Genomic DNA, 27,947 nt, shown 5'->3' on the forward strand with positions numbered 1-27,947 from the left:
ACAGGCATTTAAGGCCATTTTCCCTGCTAGAGCAGGGGTTACCCTTGCGGCCCCCCATGACAATCTTCTCCATTTTGCCCTATTTTCTGCATCTCCCCTTGTTAACCCTTGCCCACATTTCTTCTTCCACCACCTTTAGCCAACTCTTTCTCGGTCTTCCCCATCCTCTACTTCCTTCTACGTTCATTTCCATCATTCTTCTCAACCAGTCACTTTCATCCTTCCTCAACACATGACCAAACCATCTCAACCTGTTCCTCTTCACAGCATCAATCACAGGCTCTATTCCCATCATCTTTCTCACTTCATCATTTGTCTTCCTCTCTCTCAACGATACTCCACACATCCACCGAACCATTCGCATTTCCACCCTTTCCAGCCTTCGTTGCTGCTCTACATTCATGACCCATGTCTCGCTCCCATAAATAATAATAATAATAATAATAATAATAATACATTTATTTTGTATAGCGCTTTTCAAGAAACCCAAAGACGCTTTGATATAGTACGTAAAACAAAGACAAAAAAAGACAAAAATACATAATTAAATAACCAAATAACCAAATAAATCATAACATTTTTCACACATGCAGCATACACCTTTCCCTTCAGCTTCAACGACACTCCCCTCCTCGTCAGCACGCCACTCAGTTCCCGAAAGTTCTTCCATGCACATCTCACTCGAGCAACCGTTGCCGAGTCTGATCCACCTTCTCCATTTGGAAGGTTTTTTTGGAAAAAAGAAAAAAAGGTCTCCATAGGTTTTTGGAAGAGTTAACAAAATTGTTGTGAGGTTTGGTCCACACATCCTCCCCAAAGTGTTTGTGTGATATTGAAGATCATTTGGAAACCAACTGCTGAGGCTCAGTGTGCACGGGGCTAAGTTTGGAACCAGCTCGTGATTTCCTTGCACTTTCGTTGACATCGCCATGCTGAGAATTGCGACCGTGGTTCATCTAATCGCAGTTAATTACCAATTCTTGTGAAATTGCCCATCGTGCAGATGTCTGCCCAGGGGGGGGGGGGAGTCTCCAAGAAGCCGTGGCGCGGGGAATTGAGAGGTGGCATCTGGTTCTAATTTTGAGCGCATTGTTATCAGGGAAGTCTAAAACTAAATCATTCAAAAGAAGCCATTTAGCGGCACTTGGTTTGTAATGAAATGGTGAATAGCCTTTGTGCATTGTTTTCATTTCCACTGAGAAGTATTAAGTGCCAATTCATGAGGATTATGATTATTAATATTATCTTTCACTCCCTGAGGAGGAAGTCTTGTGTTCCTGCCACGTGGATTGTGTGTCACCAGCTGAGATTGCTCCTCTCATGCTCTTTTATTATCTTGTGCGAAGCATTGACATCCTGCGGAGCTATTTTCTTGAATCTGGAAACAGTCCATATTTACCTCCACCACTGAAGGTTATGTTTTTACCCCTGTCTGTCTGTCTGTTTGTCCGTTTGTGAACAAAATATCTGAAAAAGTTGTTGATGGATTCGGATGATATTTGGCAGAGATGTAGCGTGTATGACAAGCACGACATGATTAGATTTTGGTGAAGATCTGAATATGGATTCGGATATCAGAGTTATTTAATTTTTTAAGTGATTCTTCACCTTTGGGAGATAGGGCCAAAAACAATACATAGCAGGATATCTCAAAAAGTTGCTGACGGATTTGGACGAAACTTGGTTGAGGGAGGGGTTGGGTGTCTGGCAAGGACGATTCAATTCGATTTTGGTGAATATCTGAATATGGATTTGGAATGCGAATTATTTAATTTTATAAGTGAATCTTCACCACTCGGAGATAGGGCCAAAAGCGAGGCATAGCAGGATATCTCAAAAAGTTATGGATGGATTTGGACGAAACTTGTTAGACAGGTTGTCTGTGTGACGAGGAAGAATCGATTCGATTTTGGTGAAGATCCGGATCTGAATCGAGCTAGTAGAATTTTTAAAGTAGTTCTTCACCATTGAGTGATATGGCCAACCAGGTGGAGGTATGCTCTCGACTGAGTGCCGTTCTAGTTTGTCTTTTGTGTTAAAAGGGGGCAAATTGTATGTTCATATAAAAAAGTACTAATTATGATCAACTTAGTGCCTGGTAACTAAGATGCACAATGTTAGGCCTTTCCCACTCGACAAAACGTGTACGATGTCCCATAGGCCTTTAACGCAAGATGAGCTAAGCCAGAGGAAAGAGCAGGCCAAACGCAGGCATGCTGATCGGCTAGCGAGGAAACGTTCTACATCCAAGGACCGGGCAGAAAGCTCTTCACCTGCACGAGAACCCGGCTTGCTCACAGGACATGGTGAAGGTAAGCTGCGGTGAGCCACCCGTCCAAATATATCGGCATGACCCGAGGGGTGTTTTGTTGTTGAGAATACCTTATGCTGATGTCTCTGCTCTTCCATGAGTCCCAACATCTGTGTTTAGAATTCGAATGAGTGCCCTTTTTCTTGTGACTCTTGTAAGTGTTTATAATTGGCATGGCTGTAAATGTCATGTGCTTGTCCTTTCGGGGATGCTTGCTGTTTTGTCGAGCTGTGGTAAACCACAGTTAGTGCAAAAACGTGCTTTCGTCAGCAGAATGAAGCTTTCATCATGGAGAAGTAATGCTTTTCTTTGCCCACAGCTTGTTGGCAGACATATGGGGTTTTGACAAATTGTCATTTGGCTCGCAGTGGAATGATGTTTCTTAGCAACCCGACCACTAATATGTCTTCTCCACGGTATCATTGCTGACTAAACGCTCGGGCATCCGACACCAATAGCATGCAGACCAGAGGATGTCGATTGGAACTCGAGGCCTGTCGTGCTGAAAGTTTGCAGAATGGAAAATATAATGATGATGGAGCCACAGGCCCATAACAGCAATTTGTGAGATACCCAAGTGTCATGTACAGGTTTAATTGTGAACATGCCATTTACCAGATGTATGTTTGTCCTTGTGGTTAGATTCAGTTAATGTTGTCCACATGTAGCGCAGGCTTGATGGGCCAAATCGCCTCAGTTCCTTGTATATCCTTGTGACTGTGTGCACACAGATGTAAACATGGAACAACCTGGCAGCACGGATACAGGTGATGAAGACCCTGCACAATGCTTCATTGCTTTTGCACGGGTATACAGCGGCACAGTGAAACGCGGACAACGCCTTTACGTGATGGGTCCCAAGTACAATCCCGTCAATGGTGTTCAGGTGTGTGTGTCATGGAATATGGAAAAAGCGGAACCTTTGTGCCATTGAGCTTGTGTCGCACTCCATGTGGCCCTCAGACGGGCCGGAGCATCGAGAGTAGATGTATGATGACCTCGTAATAACATAATCCTTTTGAGCACATTTGTCAAGCTGGAAATATCGATAATCTCCAAACATTACCTTCTCTGTTTAAATGATGCACGAGGTGGCAGTTTCGTGTGAGGATGATTTCCATGGTGATTGTCATGACATTTCTAACAATTAACATTGCATCATGATACACCACCCTTTTGTCAGGCATTTGCACTCAATCATGCTGTCTGTTTAGGGTAATAAAAGGTAATCCTATAATGTGCACAACGTGAAGTTATGCTTCGAGAAGATGCGGAGAGACATGCCGGACCCAGCGATTTGAGGATTCATCCTTGCTTCAAACCTCAAGCAATAACTTCTAATAGTCAAGATATTAATTTAATTAGTTTTTCTTAATCATTCCCTTTATTTTTGTTTTCCCACTGAATCGTTAGTGAGAGCAGTCGGTGGCATTAATCATTATTAGTTTAAAATAAATGTTCAATTAACCTAACGTGTTTTGTTGAAGCTGAAGGGAAAGGTGTATGCTGCATGTGTGAGAAGTATTATGATTTATGGGAGCGAGACATGGGTCATGAACGTGGAGCAGCAACGAAGGTTGGAAAGGGTGGAAATGAGAATGGTTCGGTGGATGTGCGGAGTATCGTTGAGAGAGAGGAAGACAAATGATGAATTGCGAAAGATGATGGGAATGGAGCCTGTGATTGATGCTGTGAAGAGAAACAGGTTGAGATGGTTTGGTCATGTGTTGAGGAAGGATGAAAGTGACTGGGTGAGAAGAGTGATGGAAATGAATGTAGAAGGAAGTGGGAGACGGGGAAGACCGAGAAAGACTTGGCTAAAGATGGTGGAAGAAGAAATGCGGGCAAGGGGGTTAACAAGGGGAGATGCAGAAAATAGGGCAAAATGAAGAAGATTGTCATGGGGACCGCAAGGCTAACCCCCGCTCTAGCAGGGAAAATGGCCTTAAAATGCATGTTGTTGTTGTAACCTAACGTGTTTTCATATTTTTGAAGGTCTGCACATGGAGAATTAATAAATAGTTTTTGCATTTTCCATCCCCCCTTGCCAACTCCCGCCTACTCGTGTTCTCCATTGGCATTACTTTATTTAAATTTAAGTTTGAGCCATCACTTTGGCCCTCTATATCATGTGAGATATAAAAGCCACATCCATTGTGGACATTATTATTATTAGCCAGAGCCACCTTGGAGCTTCCAAAATGTCACGATGAAGATGTGTGTGTGCGGACGCTCAATTGAATGTATTTCGTGCCTTTTACTTGATCAGATGTGGTTTGTAAATACCATTACCGCTTCTCAGTTGGTGTTTCTCGCGCGCAGAAGCTGCTCCTGACGCTTCGGCTCACAAGGTTCTCTGTCCTGTTCATGCCCACAGCTGCCAGAGAGCTACGCTCTGCCCGAATGCCCCACTGGAATGAATCATCTCAGGTTGTGCGTTTTGGACGACCTGTTTTTGCTCATGGGCCGGGAACTCGAGGTTCTGGAGGAAGTCCCAGCAGGAAACGTTCTCGGTCGGTCTTTTTCCTTATTTGTCTGTTTCTGTCTTTCCCTTTGATTCGGCTTCCATTGCCAATAATCGATCCTGTAAGCCTTCTCGTCGCGTTGATAGTCACACTGATTTCCATTAAACGGCACTAGCTTGCATGTTTTATCGACTTTAAAGCCGATGGGATTTATCAAAGTAAACAAACCCGCGCCATGGATGTGGACTTTTCCACCTCTTTTGGAAAAGGCATCTCGGCATTGCACAAACCTTTGGTGTGATGGCGGGGCCTGTTCTCTCTGAGCACCGTCTACAGTGCAAATATTGCGATCGTTAGATGTTTGTCGAGGTGGAAGATTCGGCGTTTGCAGTGCCAGGGAAAAAGGCTTCCTCTAATAGCATTGGTTCTCCAGGGTGGTGAAAATCCATCAGGAAGCTGTTTTATTCACACCCATAATGGATTCCTTGCAAGAGGGTTTTTGGAGGGATTTGGCATGTAATTTCACCATTTGCGTGAGGGTTATTTTCAAAGCGGGCATTAACCTTCTTGGGTTTTTCAAAATCTTGGGTTCAAGCAGACTTGAAAATAGATTTTCTTAATGTATGTTTAGCCTTGGGAGCTTTCTATACTAACATTATGGGTTCACCTTGCTGCTATGCTCTAATCTTTTTGGTGTGTGCCACCCTGAGTGCACCTAAAATTTAAATATGTAATTTACTATGGACCTGCCAAGTTTACACGTGTGCACACAGATTACCCTTAAACCTTAGAGGAAGGATTGCTCTGTGTTCCAGACACAGTGTCTGCGAATGTTGAAATGTTAGGCGACTATTTCGCTCAATTTGAAACGGGGTAGCGAGGAGTTGTTTCAATATTCCACTGGCATCTAATGGCGTCGTGTGCCTGGAAGTGATGCCTTGCTATCTCGACATTGTCACGCTTCCTGAATCTTAGACTCACGATTTTTAACTTAAAGAGGTTGGGTGACTGTGTCACCAAAGTTGCATCACAAAGAATCGGCAGACAAGAAATTATTTGAGACGATTCTGCTGCCAAAGCCCTACGAACCTCGCACCTTCCGATTTTGTATTCTCTTTAAAAGTGCCCTTTGTGAACATCATTTTAAAGAGAAGAACTTGCTAAATGATTGCTTCACCTCTAACGCTGCCAGACGGGACTGCATTATTGTACTAATAGATACATTTACCACGATTACACACGAGGAGTGTTCAAAACGTTACATGAATGAGTTATGCCAGGCCATTTCAAAATAGCTATAACGAGGTGTATAAATGAATGAATAAACAAGAAGACGTCATGCAGAGCACGATACTTGCAAAATCCACCCTCCCCAAAATATAAAGTTGCCATGGATACATCAAATTGTCCATTTCATTAAGATAAAAATTGACTATCTTAATCAAAGCTCGGGTCAATCGGATTAAAATTAGTGATTTTTTCCGATGAAAATTGATGATTTCAGAAGTTTGATCTTGAGTTGACCTTTGACCTTTTGACCTCAAAATAGTTGGTTTCCCAATTTAGTGACCTAATATGCAAATGCTGTTCAATTTTCAAGTCAAACGGATGAAAATTGACAATTTTAGAAAGTTGACCTCAAGATGACCTTTGACCTTTGCCCCCAAAATCAATAGGCTTATTCTTTATGACCAACTTTACCATCTAGTGAAGTTTCTTGAAGATTGGTTTGAAATTGTGACGTGTAGGTGATAGACAGACAGAATAATGCACAAGACCAACCAATATACTTGAAAAATCTTCGATTTTGCAAGTAATAATGGATATTTTTTTAGTCAGATGTGAACCACTGGGTCAATTTGTTTGGAGTGCTGAAGTTTCTGCCCAGACAATAACCTCACTCACAATATAGCAAGCGTTGTTACCTGGTGTCAATGAACCTCCAGGACCTGACCACTTGCTACATGCAGTCCAGAGAGGAATCTGTAATTTCATAAATAATGAAGTCATAAATAATGACTGGGTTGGGTGTGTATTCAAGCTTTTTCCACCTCTATTAATGTTTGAATGTGAAGATTTGCATGCACGTTTAGGAATGAAAGGCACTTCAACGTATTGTCAGAGCACCTTGGATGCCTTAATCGGTACACGGATCAGGCATGTCAGTATGTTTTGCTGCCCCTCGGACTCTGAACACACAAAGATTCGAACGCCATGTTTGGTATTCTCGTGCGAATTCAACCAAAGTGGTTATGGATTTGCGGGATCGATTTCGAGCTTTTTGTTTTCGTCATCATTTTTTATTTATTTATTTTTGATGCCCCGCTCAGTTTGCAGCTACTCGGATGGATTTGATTGTGTTGACGCCACTTGATTCGGACAAAAATATACTTTGAGGAGGGGTTTTTTTCTTTTCCTTTTTTTTAAAAATCAGTAGCAAATGGGAAAGATTTTTTTTTTGGGGGTTGTTTTTTGTACCCGAGACTGAACCAAGATGTGCTCGATCTGTCTGCGCGATTCTCGAACACCTTTCTCTCCAAAAATTTACCGTTAATGAAAAGCACGATGCGGACTGACAGAGTGGCATCTTCGGCCCGAATGTTGGGTCTGTTAACGCTCCATGCTTTCCTATTGCTCTATGCACCACTTGTGTGCAAAGCATTGTCCCGAATCGATGATGCTTTCTTTCGCACGACATTAAATTATCATATTTCTGAAAGCGTGACTCGAATTTGCATGAAAATTCAGAATGTGGGTCTTCATTAACATAACCTTGTCCATTAAGCATTCGCTGGGATTGTCGATTTGGATCGCTTGCGCACGACCCTGGTCCCAGGGAGCCGTTACCCGGTTGCAGCAGAATCGGAAAGTGAGTGTTAATTAACCCAATTCGCTTGCGGAATCATTCCTGATGGTGCCTGCATTTGCATATTGAAGTTGCGGCTAATGAATGAGAATTGAATTTGGTTCATGGGATCTCTTTGAGTATCATGTTCGAGACCGAATACAATTACATACCCTTGCTGCCATTAGTGTGAACTATGTAATTTTGATTCATGGTAATACATCAGCCGTTGAATTTGATTTGGTTCTGCAAGCTGTTTGCTGCTCATTTGCGAGTATTGCCTGTCTCCTTAAAGAGGACCCCTCGGTTTTCAGTCGGCCAAGCATTGCTTTCCTCTCATCCTTCCACAACTGTTGTGACGACGTCGGTGTTTTGTCTTTTTGTTGTGCAACTTTCATATCGTCTACGATTCAGCTATCATCCGATGTTGTCTGCACGCAGTTCAATGCATCTTTCACACAGCCATGCCTGCTGCTTGGCTATTGTGTCCAAAGACAAGTGGAGATTCAAGCACTAGAGAACGTACTGTGAAGCCACCGAAACTGATCCGTGACGCCTTGGTTGCTTGATCTCTTACATCCATGTGATTGTTTTGTATCATGTGGTCTGTACATCCTCGTGAAGGTGGCTCTCGTATGATTTATTTTGGTTCTTGACTTCAGTTCCTCACCTTTCCCCTGCTTGTTTTGTTGGCCTTCATGTTGTCTCTCTTTTTATTTCTCTAAAACCTGCTTAATTGGCATCCCAAGTGGTAATCGTTGTAAAAATGTAAAATCCATGCAGGAATTCCACCAAGAAGATGCAGACGGGATAATAACGCTGTCTGTGGCACCCAAGCTCGCCCTCGGGTGCGGCATTCTCACTGCCCTGCGATCGCCACGCCACTGCCGTGTCTATTTATTTATTGTCCGGCACATTTTGTCGGATGCTCCTGGAGGCAAATAAGATGCAGTTTGAATGTTTCATAAGTGGCGGTTGTTCGAAGAGTGCAAGCAAGCTTCCCGTGTGTGTACAGTCTTGTGATGTTCCCTTGTAACGTAGCCAAAACATTGTCTGGCACCAATCCCCCTCAGCAAGCAACACTGCCCAACATTTGGAGTTGATTTATTTTGTTAATTTCTCCCTCTTCCCCACTTGTTTCCACCGAGGTATACAAATCGTGTTGTACGTGTATATAATATATTGTCCAGAAGCCCATTATACTTATTACCTCCGCCACCTAAGGTGGATGGAGGTTATGTTTTCACTCCTGTCTGTCTGTCTGTTTGTCTGTTTGTGAGCAGGATATCTCTCAAAGTTGTGAACGGATTCAGACGAAATTTGGTGGACATTTTTGGTGTGCAAGAAGGAGGAATTGTTTAGATTTTGGTGAAGATCCAGATCTGGGTACTCGGTTGTTTTTTTTTAAAAGTGATTCTTCGCCATTGAGAGATAGGGCCAAAAACGATACATAGCATGATATCTCAATAAGTTATGGACGGATTCGGATGACACTTGGTGCACATGTTGGGTGTGTGACCAAGAAGGATTGGTTCGATTTTGGTGGAGATCCAAACCCGCATCTGCATACGAGTTTCCTTTTTCTTTTTTTCTTTTTTCTAAGTGATTCTTCACTATTGAGAGATGGGTCAAAAAACATATATAGAATATTTCAAAAAGTTATGGACAGATTATGACTAAACTTGGTGGACGAGTTGGTTCGGTGACAAGAACGAGCCGATTAGATTTTGGTTCAGGTCCGAATCCAGATCTGGCCTATCAGTGGGATACAAAACGTAAACTGTTTAGCCTGGCGGAGGTACTCTCTCTTCCGAGTGCCATTCTAGTTATCATCTATTATCATTATGAGCAAATACACTTTTATGCCATGCAGCAGGTTCAATAAATAGGGGGCCACTCCCTTTATCATTCCTTAAATCAAACCTTTCCTTTTCCAAGGCTTTGTGCCATGTAGGAATTACGAGATTTTTGTTTTTCAACACACCATTAGCACCTTTCATCCAACCAACGTTTGTTTGTTTTTATTATTTTTGTTACTAGGAGAGGATTTTTACTGCTGCACACTACACCCCTCATGATTTTTATTGACAGTTGAGATTTTGTCACAAGCACCCCTTGGTGACATTGACTCATTTTGGGACACCCCTCCACCACTAACCCCACCCTCTTTCCAATCCTAATAGCCCTCTTAGTACACAGGTAAAATTTAGTCAAGATCAGATAATAATTGAAGGAAGAGTGAGGCAAACAGACATTTCTCGTTATAATGTATCGATAGATTTATTATTTCCTGGATTGGCTTCTTTCGTGCCCTGATGTCTTGCACGTGATGTCATTGCAATCGCAGGTCTAGTCCCACATAAACTTAACTTGTCCAATGTCCATTGTCCACTGTCCTTGCAATTCGCGTGAAGGAACGCCCATGATTTATTCTCTTGACCTCATCCTGCATGTAATAATAATAATACATTCTCCTCCATGAGCTTTACATCTGTAAGTTCAAATGATTTTTGTTTATTAATTTTCCCTTGCTTCTGCTGTGCTCTGATCCCGCCAATCTGACCATCACCAGTGAGTGCTGCTGTTTTGAACTCCGAATCCTTTTGCTTTCGATGCAGCACGAGCTTGCTAATACCCGAACGGGTCTGTGTAGCAGAAGGCACCATTTGGGTTTTACATTCCTCATGCCCTCGCTAACTGTGTCCTCTACTCCCCCTACCCACCACACTCACTACGACATTTTTGGCTCCTGTGTGAAGAACCTATCTGGGGCGTGTTGCAGTGCTGGCCGAAACTTAAAGAAAACGAGACTGGCACAGAGACCTGAATAATATTGTTTCACTCAGCCAGATTCACTGACCTCATCCAACGCGATATAAATTCTGCAGCAGAGCTTGTGTGCAGTAATAACTGTGGACACTGTTTGCTTAATACCAAACGTTGAACCACATTGTGGGATAAAAGCAAGTGGAGAAGGGAATTTACATAACTTGTGTGTGGTTATATATATATTGTTGCGGATCTCTCGAGCCCGTCGACGTACAGAGGGGGGTTAAACCCTTTTCTCCCTTGAGCTTCGAGTCCACGAGGCCGAGTCGCCACTCCTGTAGCGAGCGTGCGGAAGGGTATCTGGTCGATTCCCTACGTACCTTTGATACACACGCCGCCACCAGAACGGGGACTGGACCTCACATGGGTCATGCTAATCTGATACGCCGAGCGGTTCGCGTGTCATGTGACTCGTGCCGTTAATTCCTATTGAACCTGATTGGGCGGTCTTATTCATGCGATGCTAGGCCAATGGTGTGAAATGGACGGTGGCAGGGGTTTTCGACGGTCCACACGGTCTCCACGTTTTTCAAAGTTAAGTCTGTTCACAATTGTATTTTGTCGAAACTGTATTTATCGTTCGGTGTGTGAACTTATAGTGTCCCCCTTGGAAGTTTCTCGGTGTTTATCTTTCATAAATTAATCGTTTGTTTGCCGCGTCGCGAGCAAGGCCTTGCAGCCTCAGGCTTCCCCCGTCGAAGGTTGTTCCTTCCTTTGCTGTTTTGCTAGCTTTTTTGATTTCCCCTTCTCCACCAAGCTTCACCAAATATCTACTATTTGTCTAACGTTGTAACCCCCACACCCCCTCCAAAAACAAACAAAAAAACAAACAAAAAAAACTTTTATTTCCCTTTCTCCTCATGTGCTTTTGCCTCTGCCCACGTGCGCTGTCTCGCCCCGCCCCCATTTTCCTCTTGCCTTCCACCTTTTGCCCTGTTCAAGTGACTCGTGGTCGTCGCTCTAGGCTTCCTCTCCCCATTGGTATTTTTGTGAATATAAGATTGTTCTTCACAGTTCTGTTTAAATATGTTTCAACTATCCCCTTCAGTGTTTTATTCAGTGGTTTATTACAACACGCTGTTTTTCTTCTTATTTAAAAGGCTCCTTTCAATTTCCTCTTCAACTCATTCCATTTCAAAAAAATATTCAATCTCTTATGATTCCAAATCACTCCATGCTCTAAATTCTCATTCATTCCATCCCTCCTCCATCGTTCTAAAACGAATCGCTAACTTGAAAATCACAACAAACCCAATTTGTTATATATGTTCATCTTTCATTAATCATCCACTTTCTAAACTCCCCCCTTTCCCCTCCCCTTCAAATCTCCCCCCCAACCATCCCTCCCAAATTCTCCCTCCTCCCACCTCCTTCTCAAAGCTGCCTCCTCCCCACTTCCTCTCCCTCCTATGTCATACCTCCACCTCCCCCAACCTTCTACTTTCCTCTGCCCCCCCTCAAACAAACTCTCACTGTGCCTCATTCCATCACCATCAAACCTTTCGTCCTCCTCATCCTTCCCTTTCTTGTAACTCTTCTGTAATCTCTGACACACTATCAAATGCTCTTCCTACATCCCCCTCTCACCCTTCATCTGACCCTACCCCTCCCCTCCCCTGTCCTGCACCCGATGCTCCCCCTCTCTCCTCACTAACGGTATGGACCTCAAACATCCAGGGCCTTTGCTCAAACCTGATTGATCTCTCCATTCAGGTTGCTTCTGAAAATCCAGACTTGATCTGCTTAACAGAAACTTTCCTCCTTCAAGATGTCTCTGATTCCTTAATATCTCTTCCTGGGTACTCCCTCCTCCGGTACGATAGACCTGATCCTCGTCCTGGTGGTGGGGTGGCTATCTTTATCAAAAACTCTCTTCCTCACTCTCCCTGCACTGCCCTCTCTCCACCCCACCCACAGGAGTACCTCTGGCTACGGCTTCCTCTCCGCTCCCACCTTTTGTTCATATGTGTTCTGTACCGTCCTCCAAACAGTGATGACTCCATTTACATTTCTCTGTCGGACAACATGGACCAACTTCTATCAACTCATCGAAACTCTCTCTTCCTCATATGTGGCGACTTCAACTGTCATAATGCCAGCTGGCTGGGTGTGGGTTCATCTCTCACCAGCCATGGCACCTCAGCAAAGGACTTCTGCGACTCATTGGGACTGACACAATCTGTCAATTTCCCGACCCGGATCTCAGTCAATGGAGTATCTTCTCTTCTGGACTTGGTTATGACTAACTTCCCTGCAAATGTCTGCTGCTCTTCTACTGCTCCAATCGGTTCTTCTGATCATGTGCTTGTTAAAGTGGACATCTCACTGGCCATTCTCAGAGAGCCTCCTTAGCGCCGACGAGTCTGGCATTTCACTCAGGCCGACTGGCACGGTCTGCAAGCAGCCATCAATCAACTGGACTGGTCTCCCATCTCTAATGCCTCTGACATAAATTCTTCCTGGGAATTCTTCCAAAGCAAACTGCTCTCTCTCATGCACAGATTTATCCCATCTCGTCTTCAGTTGTCTTACCCTTCCTCCCGTCCATGGTACACTGAATCTTGTGGTGAGGCAGTTGCCCTGAAACAACTTGCCTTTGCGTCTTGGAAGGCAAATTCAACTGAAGGCAATCTCAGTTCCTCCACCAAGCTCGAAACAAGTGTGTTTCTCCCCTCAGGAGTGCCAGGAAGCACTATCTCTCCACACTCAAGATTGAATTCTCAAACCTGTCTCCTTCCTCCAAATCCTGGTGGCATCTGATCAAATCCGTTTCTGGTGTTTGTTCCTCCTCCATCCCCTCCCTTACCTCAAATGGCTACACAGTTGACACCGCACGTGACAAAGCCGAATGCCTCAACTCTGTGTTTGCCTCAAAATATTGTGTCCCAAACCCATCTCTCTCTGTTCCCACCTTTCCCAGTCGAACTCAACTGCTCCTGGACTCTGTGTCCTTCTCTCCTGACAAGGTGGAGAAGTTTTTATCAAACCTCGACTGATTCTGCAACTGGACCAGATGGCATCAGCCCTCGGGTCCTAAAATCCTGCTCTGCCGCTCTATCTCACCCTCTCTCTGTTCTTTTCACCCTCTCTTTTGCTCAAGGTCATCTGCCAGCATCTTGGAAATCAGCAAACATTACCGCTTTACACAAAAAAGGTGCAAAAACAGATCCTTGCAACTACAGACCAATCAGCCTGCTCCCAATTATCAGCAAAGTCATGCAATCCATCATTGCTTCAGATATCAAATCCTTCCTCTTCTCCAATGGCTTGATCTCTGATCATCAATTTGGATTCAGACCAGTTCATTCTACTCTGGACATGTTGCTTCTGCTGTCTCAACAATGGATGGAGGTCCTCAATGCCAAACAGGAAATCAGAGCTGTCTCACTTGACATATCACGTGCCTTCGATACGGTCTGGCACCCAGCTCTGCTCACCAAACTCACCTCCTATGGTATTCAGGGAAAGCTCCACTCATGGCTTGCGGATTTCCTCTCTGGTCATAGGCAACCTGTGGCCCTTCCTGTTCTGACTGGAGTTCCCCAAGGTAGTGTTCTGGGCCCTGTGCTATTTCTGGTCTTCATCAATGACCTCTCCGACTCTCTGGAAAATCCTCTCTATCACTTTGCTGATGACTCCACTATCTGCCGCTCCATTCCTCATCCCTCAGATCGGCAGTCTGCAGCCTCCTCACTCTCTGCAGACCTGGACAAAATCACAGACTGGGCAAACAAGTGGAACATGTCTTTCAATCCTGACAAATCTCACACTCTTACAATGTCTCTCCGAAAGGACCGACTGGACAACCCTCCCATCTACTTTCTCAACAATGCTCTCCAAGAAGTTCTGTCGCTCAAGCTTTTGGGTCTCACTTTCTGCCATGATCTTTCTTGGGAAAACCACATTTCCAAGCTGGCCTCCAAAGCCAGTCGCCGACTGGGCATCCTCCGTCGTGCGAAGTCCTTCCTTGGCACACCTGAGCTCCTCACCACATACAAGGCTTTCATCCGCAGCTCAATGGAATACTGTCCCCCCCTCTGGGCTGGTGCTCCTGCCTCACACCTTGCTCGGCTTCACGCTGTTGAGGCCAAAGCTTTCAGAATCATTGGAATCTCCTGCGATGTAGTCAACTCCGAGGGCCTTTCACTCACTCACCGCAGGCAGGTTGGTGGTCTTTCTGTCTTCTACCGACTCCTCTCCGGCCTTGCTCCCCCAGCTCTCTCTGTGCTCTGTCCCCCCAATATTCCTTCAGGTCGCACAAGATCTGCCTGCAACCCTCTTATGGTTAAACTGCCAAAGTCTAGGCTCTCTGCTCACCTTCACTCTTTCATTCCCCTTTTCTCCCGCCTCTGGAACCAACTCCCCCACTCCCTTCAATCCCACTCCTCCCTCCAGGTCTTTAAAACAGCTGTTCACCACCATCTCTTATCTTCCCCCATCGAAAACCTTGATCTTTTCTACCCCCGGTAATTCACCCCAGAGTCCTTGCAGTGTTCATATGTTTTATTCCTCTCCCACCTCCCCCCAAGTCCTCCCGATGTCCCTGCTCTCAAATGTTGTGTTTGTGTCCTTCCCCCTCTCTTTTCATCTTGTCTGCCGCTCCCCTTGTTTTTTGTGTTTTGTGTGTCGGTTTGTCTTTTTGTGTGATTAATGTTAGCTCTTTCACGAGCCTCGATCTTGTATCCAAAAAAAAAAAAAAAAAAGAAAAGACGCACGGTCAAATGGAAGGAAGAACACAGGTTTATTTACAATTTATACAGTGATCAGGGTAAATAGAAGAGACACAGAGCAGATACTTAGTCAATCTTACTTAATCCCCGGACAAGGGCCCACTCACTCACGTGGGAAAAAGGAAGAAGGAAAGTACGCGCTCCAAACGCGCCTTGGCGCCGTTCGCTCCGGACTGCTTGCCGGGCGTGGCCCTCGAAGTGTTCGCGGCACGTGTGCAGGGAGCTCAGGCAGGGAGATCGTGCGTCTGTGGCCCCGGGAGGGATCGTCCTCGCAAGCGCGATTAACAGCCGCAGAGCGCAGGGCACAGGGAGAGTTCGTGCACAGAGAGAGCTGGGGGCAGAGAGCGTTCGTTCACAGACCTCTTGGACAGAAACTCTGACTGGGGCTCTGACTCTCCGACACTCTGACTTCTTACTCAACCACACGACTTCTAGGGCACACTCTGACTCTCAACCACACCTCTCACTCAGCTCTGACTCACTCTCGATGACTCTCTCTCTCTCTCTGACTGGGGCGGGGGGCCCGGGGCAGGGTTTTATAGCCCCTCCCCCAGAGTCTTACCCGAATGTTCCAAGCCCCTCCTCTGGCTGCTGTTGTTAGCCACTCCCCTTGAGCTCCGATTGGCTGCTCGCCGCTTACCGGCCACTCCCCTGCAGCTCCTCCCTTGGGCCTTCCAGACTTGTTCCAGGCCTAGCACGTGGCATTCCAGCCCAATCGAGGCCGACACTTACTGGCCTGCTCAACGCATACTAACACAGGAAAGGAGACTACCTTGCATTGAATAAGAAATAACTAAACTAAGCGAGGCTACATGTTGTGGTGCAACTACTGTTACGTGCTCCTCCCCAAACCCCGGTCACAGTGTACCTCCGAGCCCCGAAAGGAGTCACGGCAGAAAGATGTGTTATTCTGTGTGTCAATGACCAATGGTGAAACCACACCAATTGTTACCAAAAAACAAGTATTGTATTAAGGTCACATAAGAATAACAGCACAAGAACAATATTAATCAATTGTACAACAAATATTATATCATTCCTATGATGGTACCATCAGTTTCTTACAATAACTCACTGTGCTCCAAGTGAGCGAAAAGAACATTCCCAAAGTCTCTGTCCCGGCACCAAGCCAAAGTCGATCCACGCTCCGGTGAGCGCAAGAAAAATGTCATAACGAGACCAGAATCCAGTTCGGCTGACAGTCACGCTGCCAAAGAGGCGCAAAGGTGCCCTCAAAAGGCGACTGGGAAATCACACCTTCGGGTATGAACGTTCAACGGCTCCCAAACGGAGAACCACAAATTCCCAATCGAAATCCACGTTACACACGCAAACCAGGCTAACGGCTGGGTGCGGTGAAATGGCTGGAGCGCGGTGAAAAGGCTGGAGCGATGCGAAATGGCGGGAGCGAGGCAAAATGGCCGACGGGCCCGTGCTGGAGGCGTACCTGCTCTCAAACGATCCTCTTCGGAATCGACCGCAAAACCCGACACGCAGGTTTATCTGTGACAGCGATAACCACTCTGTCACAGGAATCCCTTTCCCAGGAAACCCAAAGTTCGCTCATGACCCCCGTTCGCCAGCATCTCCTCGAGACCTCAAAGCAGCTCGGCTTTTCTTCCCGACCTCACTTGCTCCGCTTTTTCTTGCTCTTCTTCTTCTTCCAGTTCCCCCCGATCTGGTTTCCGGTTTCTTTTAAAACACTAATTTTTTACCTTTTGAAAACAGTTATCTCCATTTCACTTAAACGATAACAATAATTGTACATGGAACCAAAAATGCTAACAGTGGATGAAAACCACAACGACGGAAGTGACGAATCCGTAACACTACCTACGAGGGGGGTTATCCTTTATTCTGAAAACCGCAACACCACCCCCCTCTCTCACCAGACTCGTCCCGAGTCAACCCCAACAGTGGAACGACCGGTAGAGCCTGGCATGCAAATTTATCCGTACCATTAGTGTGACACATAGGTGTAATCCCTCTAGCATTTATTCTAACCCATGTGTGTGACATTTTTAACACTAAATATGCCCCCCTTAATTAATGCGTTGAGCAGCTACTCTAACAGACTCACACCCACAACTACCCGAGTATTTCCGGAATTTTGTAAACTAAACACATAGCCGGTGGGCACATTCTTATATTTACAAGCATGGAACTTAAACTTTATTTACAATTCTATGACCCAGGACCTGCACTTTGAAAAAGAGAATTGGAGGGGAGAGAAACAACACTCAATGTGGCACTTGCTGCTTGTATCTTGCATCTTGCATCTTCAGTGTATGGCTAACAAAACTGGCTGGCCCTGACCGGCATACAGGCTATATGAAGCATCAGGGCCATCTAAGTCTTTCATCTTCCTTCCTGGCACACAAGAGCACACAACAACACAACAACAACATGCATTTTAAGGCAATTTTCCCTGCTAGAGCGGGGATTAGCCTTGCGGTCCCCATGACAATCTTCTCCATCTTGCCATATTTTCTGCATCACTCCTTGTTAACCCCCTTGCCCGCATTTCTTCTTCCACCATCTTTAGCCAAGTCTTTCTCGGTCTTCCCCGTCCTCTACGTCCTTCTACATTCATTTCCATCACTCTTCTCAACCAGTCACTTTCATCCTTCCTCAACAAATGACCAAACCATCTCAACCTGTTCCTCTTCACAGCATCAATCACAGGCTCTATTCCCATCATTTTTCGCAATTCATCATTTGTCTTCCTCTCTCTCAAAGATACTCCGCATAACCATCGAACCATTCGCACACAAGAGCACACAATTGCTTTTTATTATTTGCCGGCATGGCCACTCTCCTGTGGTCCAACTGCGTGGCATCAGTGCCACTCAACAAGTGGTCCGAAGGTGCAAGATGATTTTGCAGCAAGATGCTGCACAGCACACAAGGCTTGTGGTCCATAAGTGCAGCATATGTGCAGCAATGTGGGTTTGGCAGCAAAGTGCTGCACAGTTCGGCTGCACAGGTGTATCAAGGGTGCAGCAAGGTGGGTTCGGCATCAAAGTGCCGCACAGTTCAGCTGCACCGGTGCGATAGCAGAATGGATGCTGCACGGGTGCGATGGTGCTTCACGGTTCGGCCTCCAAAATATATATATAACACACAATCAATCAATCAATCAATCAATCAATATATATATATATATATATATATATATATAAATATAAATAAATAAATAAATAAAATATATACAGTCACGTGAAAAAGTAAGTACACCCCATGTAAAGTTTTGACTTTTTCAACATATTTCAACATACAGCTATTTGATCTTCATTTGAACAATATTGATCGATAAAGGTGATATAATATAACAAATATCATAAAACATTTACATTTTGTCGTCCATTGTATAATTTAAATAAACATAAATGCAAATTTCACATGTGGAAAAAGTAAGTACACCCCTACATTTATCACTACTTCAAATACCTAAAATTAGAATCAGGTGCACCAGCTCAGGTGCAAATGATTAGAACATCGTTTTTTTTTTGTTTTTTTTTTTGTATACAGAGTCGAGGCTCGTGAAAGAGCTAACATTTATCAAACAAACAAATCAAACAAACAAGCAAAGAAAGTATATAAAAAGAGGAGCGGTCGACAAGATGGGGAGAGAAGGGGAGGAAGCACACAAACACAACATTTGAGAGCAGGGAGGAAGGAAGCACACAACGTTAGAGAGGATCTTGGAGGAACCTGTCTTATTTAAACCTGAGACATTTAGTTTGGTTTGCTCTTTGTTGTTGAAGTGTGCGGCATCACCATGCCTATATCAAAAGAGCTCTCCGAGGCCTTCAGAAAGAAGGTTGTAGATGCCTACGAGTCTGGGAAGGGATTTTAAAAGATCTCCAAACAATTTGAAATCAATCATTCGACTGTCCGGAAGATCACCTACAAGTGGAGAAGATTCCAAACAACTGCCAACTTGTTCAGGCCAGGCCGCCCCAGCAAGTTCAGCCCGAGAGCAGACCGCAAGATGCTGAAAGAAGTCTCTGAGAACCCCAGAATGTCATCACGGGACCTACAGGTAGCTCTTGCCACTGTTGATGTCAAAGTGCACGAGTCTCCCATGAGAAAGAGGCTGCACAAATTTGATCTACATGGGAGGTGTGCCAGGAGGAAACCTTTGCTGTCCAGAAAGAACATCATGGCAAGACTAAAGTTTGCCAATGAACACCTAGGCAAAGACCAGCACTTCTGGAACAATGTGCTCTGGACAGATGAGTCAAAGGTAGAGCTATTTGGCCACAGTACCAGAAGACATGTTTGGCGAAAACCAAAGACAGCATTTGACCACAATAACCTGATACCAACTGTACAGCATGGTGGTGGAAATATTATGGTTTGGGGCAGCTTTGCTGCATCAGGGCCTGGGCAGCTCACTATCATAGAATCCACTATGAATTCTTCATTGTACCAGAGGGTGCTTGAGGATAATGTGAGGCCATCTGTCGGAAAGTTGAAGCTAAACCGAAGGTGGACCTTGCAACATGACAATGACCCTAAACATACCAGTAAATCCACCAAGGAATGGCTGAAAAGAAAGAAATGGAGGGTTCTGGAATGGCCAAGTCAAAGCCCGGATCTAAATCCCATCGAGATGTTGTGGGGGGATTTGTAACGAGCTGTGCAACCATTTTTTGTTGAATAAATGATTGCAAAGTCAATTTTTCATTGTTTGTTGTTCAATTAGATCACCTTTATCTATAAAAAAAACAAAAAACCTTTACAGGCCATTTTTCCCCGCAAAGCGGGGGTTGGCCTTTTTCGGGGACCGTGGTTGTTGTTGTTTTTTAGTCCCCTTTTTGAAGCAATGTTTTACGGCCGGATGCCCTTCCTGCCGCCAACCCTTTTTGTCGCCTTTTTACGACAAGCAGGGAATTACCAGTGAACTGGTACTCGATTAGCCGACCTCGGAAGGATGACAGGCTGAGTCAACCCCCCTGGCGTTAATTCAGCGATCGACCGGGATTCGAACCCAGGATCCTTGGATCCTAAGCTGGCACCCTAGCCGCTCGCCCAACACCAGGCACCAGGCTTATCTATAGATACTGTTTAAATGAAGATCAAATGTTGATATGTCCACATATGTTAAAAAGATTTTAAAAACATTTCATGGGATGTACTTACTTTTTCCACATGCGAAATTTGCATTTATGTTTATTTAAATTTTACAATGGACTACAAAATGTAAAGGTTTCATGATATTTGTTATATTATATCACCTTTATCTATCAATATTGTTGAAATGAAGATCAAATAGCTGTATGTTGAAATATGTTGAAAAAGTCAAAACTTTACATGGGGTGTACTTACTTTTTCACGTGACTGTGTATATATATATATATATATATATATATATATATATATATATATATATATATATATATATATATATATATATATATATATATATATATATATATATATATATATATATATATATATATATATATATATATATATATATATATATATATATATATATATATATATATATATTGTTACGGAAACGGGGACGGCGCTCCCCTTAGCAAGGGGGGGGGGGGGGGTTAATCCCCCTTCTATTTGCACTGGCCGTCTCCGATCCTGAAGCTACCCTGCTCCCCTGTGGGGCGGGATTGCCCAAAGTGATTGGTCAAGGGATTCCCGTACACTCCCGGCAATCCCTCCACGAGGCAGGTGGGCAACTCCGCTCGAAACCACGGGCAAGATGTTATTTGCCGAGCGCTTTTAGCAGCCCGCGGTTCGAACCATTAGCAAAGACTAACCAGATTCATAAGCGTTGGCCGAAATCGCACCACAGGAACTCAATTGGGAAATCTCTAAAGCGATCGGATGAGAAAGAAGAAATCAAAGAATGGAGGAACAGATATTTATTAATTATGTACAAAAACCCAAAGAAGAAAAGAAGAACGAAGTAATTTACAGGGAAGAGGAAGAAGCAGATACACAGGGCAATTCTTACTAATACAGGCTTAACTTATACCCAGACAACACAAAGGACAGACCACGGACTTACACGACAAAGGGAAATTGCAGGCAGGAATGGCTCAGGGAGCGAATGGTCCAGGCCGATGGTCAGGATGCGTCAGGGGGGGAGAAGGATCCAGGCAGCGGTAGGCGTTGAAGTTCACGCTCCGGGCTCGCAGCGAACAGCAGCCGGCAGCTCTGCGTCTTCACAACCGGCGACAATAGGGCCCCTAGAGGGTCTCGGTTTATTGCCGCAATATCAGCACCCCCTCACGTCTTTCTGTCTTCTCTGGTTCAGTTGGATCATGCATCTTCCTGAATAGGCTTGCGCATGTGCTTATATTGCGCCTGGTGCGATCAAGCCGCCTGCCTTTTGGAAACGCCCACCGGTGAGCTCGCCTCGGCCTTGGTTGGTCGCGAGGGCTCACCGGTCCCGCCCCTTGATGAGGCGCTGGCAGAGCCACGCCTTGTTCCTGGCACTTGGCTGACTCCTCCCACCTTCTGCTCCGAGATGACCTCGTGTTCAATGGAGTTTGGGGCGATGATGATGCCAATAACAACCACCCAATGCAACGGTGGCGAACGCCACCGTGCTGGCGCTTTGGAGGCCACGGCGATATTGGAGGGGATCTATCTTATTTGATTTGCTGCAATGCAGAGTCAATGAATGGAAAACGCTCTTTTCGCTCTTTCACGAGCCTCGATATTGTATACAAAAAAAAAAAAAAAAAAAAAAAAAAAAAAAAAAAAAAAAAAAAAAAAAAAAAAAAAAAAAAAAAAAAAAAAAAAAAAAAAAAACAGAGCCTTAAACTGGAACACATAACAAGTCAAGTGAATCCACTTGGATTCCGCCCAGGTTGGCCTTGGTTGGCCAGGTTGGCCAGGACCCAAATGACCCAGAGGACCAAAATGACCCAGAGGACCCAAATGACCCAGAGGATCCAAATGACCCAGAGGACCCAAATGACCCAGAGGACCCAAATGACCCAGACATCTCTGATGACTGGGTCCTCTGGGTCATTTGGGTCCTCTGGGTCATTTGGGTCCTCTGGGTCATTTGGGTCCTCTGGGTCATTTGGGTCCTCTGGGTCATTTGGGTCATTTGGGTCATTTGGGTCATTTGGGTCCTCTGGGTCATTTGGGTCCTCTGGGTCATTTGGGTCCTCTGGGTCATTTGGGTCCTTTGGGTCCTCTGGGTCATTTGGGTCCTCTGGGTCATTTGGGTCCTCTGGGTCCTCTGGGTCCTCTGGGTCATTTGGGTCCTCTGGGTCATTTGGGTCATTTGGGTCCTCTGGGTCATTTGGGTCCTCTGGGTCATTTGGGTCCTCTGGGTCCTCTGGGTCATTTGGGTCATTTGGGTCATTTGGGTCCTCTGGGTCATTTGGGTCCTCTGGGTCATTTGGGTCCTCTGGGTCATTTGGGTCATTTGGGTCCTCTGGGTCATTTGGGTCCTCTGGGTCATTTGGGTCCTCTGGGTCATTTGGGTCCTCTGGGCCCTCTGGGTCATTTGGGTCATTTGGGTCCTCTGGGTCCTCTGGGTCCTCTGGGTCATTTGGGTCATTTGGGTCCTCTGGGTCCTCTGGGTCATTTGGGTCCTCTGGGTCCTCTGGGTCCTCTGGGTCCTCTGGGTCCTCTGGGTCATTTGGGTCCTCTGGGTCATTTGGGTCATTTGGGTCCTCTGGGTCATTTGGGTCCTCTGGGTCATTTGGGTCCTCTGGGTCATTTGGGTCCTCTGGGTCATTTGGGTCCTCTGGGTCATTTGGGTCCTCTGGGTCATTTGGGTCCTCTGGGTCATTTGGGTCCTCTGGGTCATTTGGGTCCTCTGGGTCATTTGGGTCCTCTGGTTATTTGGGTCCTCTGGGTCATTTGGGTCCTCTGGGTCATTTGGGTCCTCTGGGTCATTTGGGTCCTCTGGGTCATTTGGGTCATTTGGGTCCTCTGGGTCATTTGGGTCCTCTGGGTCATTTGGGTCCTCTGGGTCATTTGGGGCATTTGGGTCCTCTGGGTCATTTGGGTCCTCTGGGTCATTTGGGTCCTCTGGGTCATTTGGGTCCTCTGGGTCATTTGGGTCCTCTGGGTCATTTGGGTCATTTGGGTCCTCTGGGTCATTTGGGTCCTCTGGGTCATTTGGGTCCTCTGGGTCATTTGGGTCCTCTGGGTCCTCTGGGTCATTTGGGTCATTTGGGTCCTCTGGGTCATTTGGGTCCTCTGGGTCATTTGGGTCCTCTGGGTCATTTGGGTCCTATATTCCTATCCTATAACATATATATCCTATAACCTATCCTATATATATCCTATATCATATAACATATATCCTATATATCCTATAACATAACATATAACAAATATATCCTATATTATGTACTAGCGAGCGGCCGCGTACCAGCCAAAGGGGTAGCCCATGGTTAGCCTAAATATAGATTTGATGACGTCATGTTTACACATCTGAGCGACAGAAACGTCTACACTGTTGGAGCTTCACTTTTGGAGAGACAGAAATTCCCAGGCAAACGCTATAACGCACCAGGTTTACAACCTGTGCGTTAATAATGATATAACGATTGAGGGATCCTATGGTTCTCTACGTGTGTGCGATGGACTAACTAAAAGGACGACCTTTGATCTTTACATGAAACGGAGGTATTTACAAGAATCATTACATTTACAGAGGGTGGTATTTACAATAATTACACCAAGTGCAGGGTTTCCCAAATCCGTTACTATATATATATATATATATATATATATATATATATATATATATATATATATATATATATATATATATATATGTATATATATATATTGGATATGAGAATGGTTTTTTTTTTTTGTTGTTGTAGTGTAAATTGTTGTAAAGATCACCCTTTGTAAAATGTAATGATTCCTTGTAAATACCTCCGTTGTGTAAAAGTAAAAAGGGCGTCCCGGTAGTTATTCCATAAACACCACATTGCAGGACCCGATAAAACCCTTGTTCAGTAGCTTATATCTTATTATGTGTCTTAGGGTAAGGCTGTGTCTCCCATTAATTTAAATACTCCATTGCACCAAGTGAAATAAGAGTAGATCCCCTTTCATTTCATTTCAATGGCCAACTGCATTTTGGGCGGTTTTCTTCAACCACCATTGGCCACGAGGCAGGGTTGGGGAAGAAAGGCGTGTCTCCACCTCGTCATAGAGGGGAGGAGTGAGCCAGCCCCGAACAACCAACCGAGCACGAGGGGTTTGGTTTGAGAGGGCGGAGGAAGAGCGATCGGGGAGGTTCGCAAAGGTTCAAGGGTGGGGCTATATATAACCCATGAGAGAAGCCCCCAACCGGAGATGCTTTTACTGAGACAAGGAGATGAGTCTGAAAAGAGAGGTCCATGACAAGAGCTGAGTTGGTCGTCAGGGGTGGTCAGTGGTTGCGTTGAGTGGTTGTGTTGGAGAAAGAGTGGTTGGACAAAAGAAAGAGAGAGGAGAGAACCCGTCACGCCAGACTCCCCCACCAGCGCGTCGGCTCCGACCGTGATCCGACCCGTGATCCCGCGCACACGACAGGATCGGTGGCATCAGCGGCCGTCGAGGTCCAGCCCGTCGTCCCGTGCGGGATCAAGCTCCAGCCAGCTCCGTGCCGTCCTCCCCCTCCAGCCACACACCTCCTTCCAGCCAATCCACTCTGCAATTCCCCGTGTGAGTCGTCTTTGTTTGTTCTGTCCTGGGTAGGTAATTAAGCTTGTATAAGGAATTCACTGTCACCTGCGTCTCATGTCCCTGTACATAATCGTGACTGCTCTTTTTGCTTATGTGTGTAAATAATAATAAATCCCGTTACTCTTCTGTACGTCTTCTTCCTCTTTGCATTCGGTTGCTTTAGAGTTTTCCAGATTGAGTAGCTGTGGCACGATACGGCCAACGTTGGGTAAATCGGGTGAATCGGGGGAAGAACAGTTCGGCCGCGGTTATACCTCCGCTCGGTAAAAATAACATCCTAATCCGCGGACCGCAACAATATATATATATATATATATATATATATATATATATATATATATATATTGTTACAGACGTGGCTTAGATGTTATTTACCGAGCGGTTTTGGTATGACCACGTCTGCACAAGTTACCCGATTATACCCGAACGTTGACTAATCGCGCTACGCTAGGTCAATGAAGGAAAAGACACACGGCTGGGATTAAATTGACGCGACACCAGGGATACGGTTCTCAAGACCTCCGGAGGAGATTATATTAGGGCGGAAGGTCAGATTACAGGGACGAGAGGTACAGCATAGAAAGACAAGCACTTAGACACAATCTTATATTAACCCCAACAGACGACAGATAAACGGGACAAAAGGCTGACTCACACGGGGATTGATGGCCAGGAAAGGCAGAATCGATGGCTCAAGGTGCACTCTTGGCTCAAGGACAGGGTACTGTACGGTCCAGTAGATGCAGGAGGTTTCACAGCGCTCGAGGTGGCGTCTTGTCGTCTCAAGCTGGGGGCGCATCTGACGTCACATCCGGGGAGTCGCTTCGTATATCCGGCGGGGAGTGACACGCCCTCGGCTCGTTAGCTCCGCCTCGTGGAATCGGCACGTTGCTTCTCATTGGGTGCGTGCGGGGGGGTTTACCAGGCTCCGCCCTTGACGGGGGACTGACAAGGAGCCCCTTCGTGGTAACCCCGTGGAGCGCATGGTCCGGCGCGCATTGTCAATGGCGGCTAACCGAGCCGGTGTGATGACGCACACTCCCCCCGCGCAGCGTCGTTGTTGTTGTAATTGTTGTTGTTGTTGTAGTTGTAGTTGTAGTTGTAGTTGTTGTTTGGGGAAGAAGATGGAAGGAGGTATGGGAAAGGTCCTAAACTCACTACTGGTGCCATATAATCACATTCTGGTGCAACGAAGAGTCATAATTAATGGAAACGAGTCCTTAACTGACATAGACTAAGAATAACTAGCAAGATGTCCGAAAGTTGTCTACGTGTGATGCGGTGGACCTGGGCACGACATTTAATGGGGGAAAAAGGGGAAGGTCGGCTCTACTGATTGTTGTTTACAGACAATGGGACTAGGGAATGGGGGATTGGGGATAGTTGGGGAGTATTGGGGAAATAGGGGAATATTTACAAGCGGATATGGAGGCCAAATTCCATATTCGCAACAATATATATTGTTACAGACACGACTTTGATGTTATGGTGGGCCGAGCGGAATGGCCGCCGTGTCCGCACAAGTTACCCGATTATACTCGAACCTTGGCCGAGCCGCGCTACGCTAGATCAATGAAGGAAAAGGACACAACGGCTGGGATTAAAATGACACGACACCAGGGATACGGTTCTCAAGACCTCCGGAGGAGGTTATAATATGGCGGAAGGTTAGATTACAGGAATGAGAGGGACAGCATAGAAAGATAGGCACTTAGACACACTTATCTTAATCCTGACAGACCACAGATAAACAGGACAAAACTGACTCACACGGGGATTGATGGCAAGGAAAGCGGGCAGTCAATGGCTCAAGGTGCACTCTTGGCTCAAGGACAGAATCGACCCGGTCCGGTCCAAAGATGCGGGGAGGTATCGTCGCGCTGGGGGTGGCGTCCTTTGCTCTCCGTGGTTCAGGCGCATCTGACTTCACATCCGGTAAGTCGCTGCGTATCTCCGGCGGGGAGTGACACGCCCTCGGCTCGTTAGCTCCGCCCCAGATGGAATCGGCCCGTTGCTTCTCATTGGGTGCGGGGGGTTACCGGCTCCGCCCTTGACGAGGGGCCGACAGGCAGCCCCTTCGTGGTAACCCCGTCGGCGCACATGGGTAATGGCGGCTAACCGAGCCGGAGTGAGGACGCACACTCCCCGCGCGCGCCGTTGTTGTAGTTGTTGTAGTTGTTGTTGTAGTTGTTGTTGTAGTTGTTGTTGTAGTTGTTGTTGTAGTTGTTGTTTGGGGAAGAAGATGGGAGGAGGTATGGGAAGGTCCTAAACTCACTACTGGTGCCATATAATCACATTCTGGTGCAACGAAGAGTCAGAATTAATGGAAACGAGTCCTTAACTGACATAGACTAAGAATAACTAGCAAGATGTCCGAAAGTTGTCTACGTGAGATGCGGTGGACCTGGGCACGACATTTAATGGGGGAAAAAGGGGAAGGTCGGTTCTACAGAGTGTTGTTTACAGACAATGGGACTAGGGAATGGGGGATTGGGGATAGTTGGGGAGTATTGGGGAAATAGGGGAATATTTACAAGCGGACATGGAGGCCAAATCCCATATCCGCAACATTGCACCCTTCTCTACCCTCGGGGCGTCCCGACCCGATAAATGTTTACCTATTTTAGTGTGGCACTCAGATGTAGTTCCCTCTACTATTAACTCTACCCTGAGTGCGACAGTTTTACAGATATTCACAAATGAGTAAATATGTCCCCCTGCGACGTTGCACCCTTCTCCTCACAGAAACACACCCACAGGATAACCGAATCGCGGAAATAATTGGCAAACTAAACATACAGCCGGTAGGGAGCATTATTTACAAGACTACGCTGATATGTACACTACGATCCAGGACCTGTTTTTGGAGGAACACATGCAGATGTTATGCATAGAGAGAGCACGCATGCCAGCATCGATACACCAACCCACGAGTGCTCTGTGGCCTTACGGCCTTTAATAATGTGCAGAGCACCCCTTCCAAGCACCAAAAGCACCACCCCAAGCACCAATCGGTGCAGTCACCATTGTTCATTAAAATAAAAACAACAACCCCTAACCATGCAGGTGTCTCTTGCTCT

At 45.7% G+C, this 27,947-nt stretch overlaps 1 protein-coding gene across 7 annotated transcripts in view; it reads left to right on the forward strand.

Annotated features, from left to right (window-relative positions):
- EFL1 (elongation factor like GTPase 1) overlaps nucleotides 1–27,947 on the forward strand; it is a 233,633-nt gene that overhangs the window by 74,660 nt on the left and 131,026 nt on the right. For all 7 annotated transcript variants that reach the window (XM_078771785.1, XM_078771786.1, XM_078771787.1 and 4 more), the window contains 3 exons: nucleotides 2,161–2,312; nucleotides 3,043–3,197; nucleotides 4,689–4,824. In XM_078771785.1, the coding sequence (XP_078627911.1) occupies nucleotides 2,161–2,312; nucleotides 3,043–3,197; nucleotides 4,689–4,824 (443 nt within the window). The remainder of the gene's footprint in view (nucleotides 1–2,160; nucleotides 2,313–3,042; nucleotides 3,198–4,688; nucleotides 4,825–27,947) is intronic.

This window comes from Myxine glutinosa, chromosome 2 (assembly GCF_964187855.1).
Source record: "Myxine glutinosa chromosome 2, kmMyxGlut1.1, whole genome shotgun sequence".
Classification (NCBI taxonomy): Eukaryota; Metazoa; Chordata; class Myxini; order Myxiniformes; family Myxinidae; genus Myxine; species Myxine glutinosa.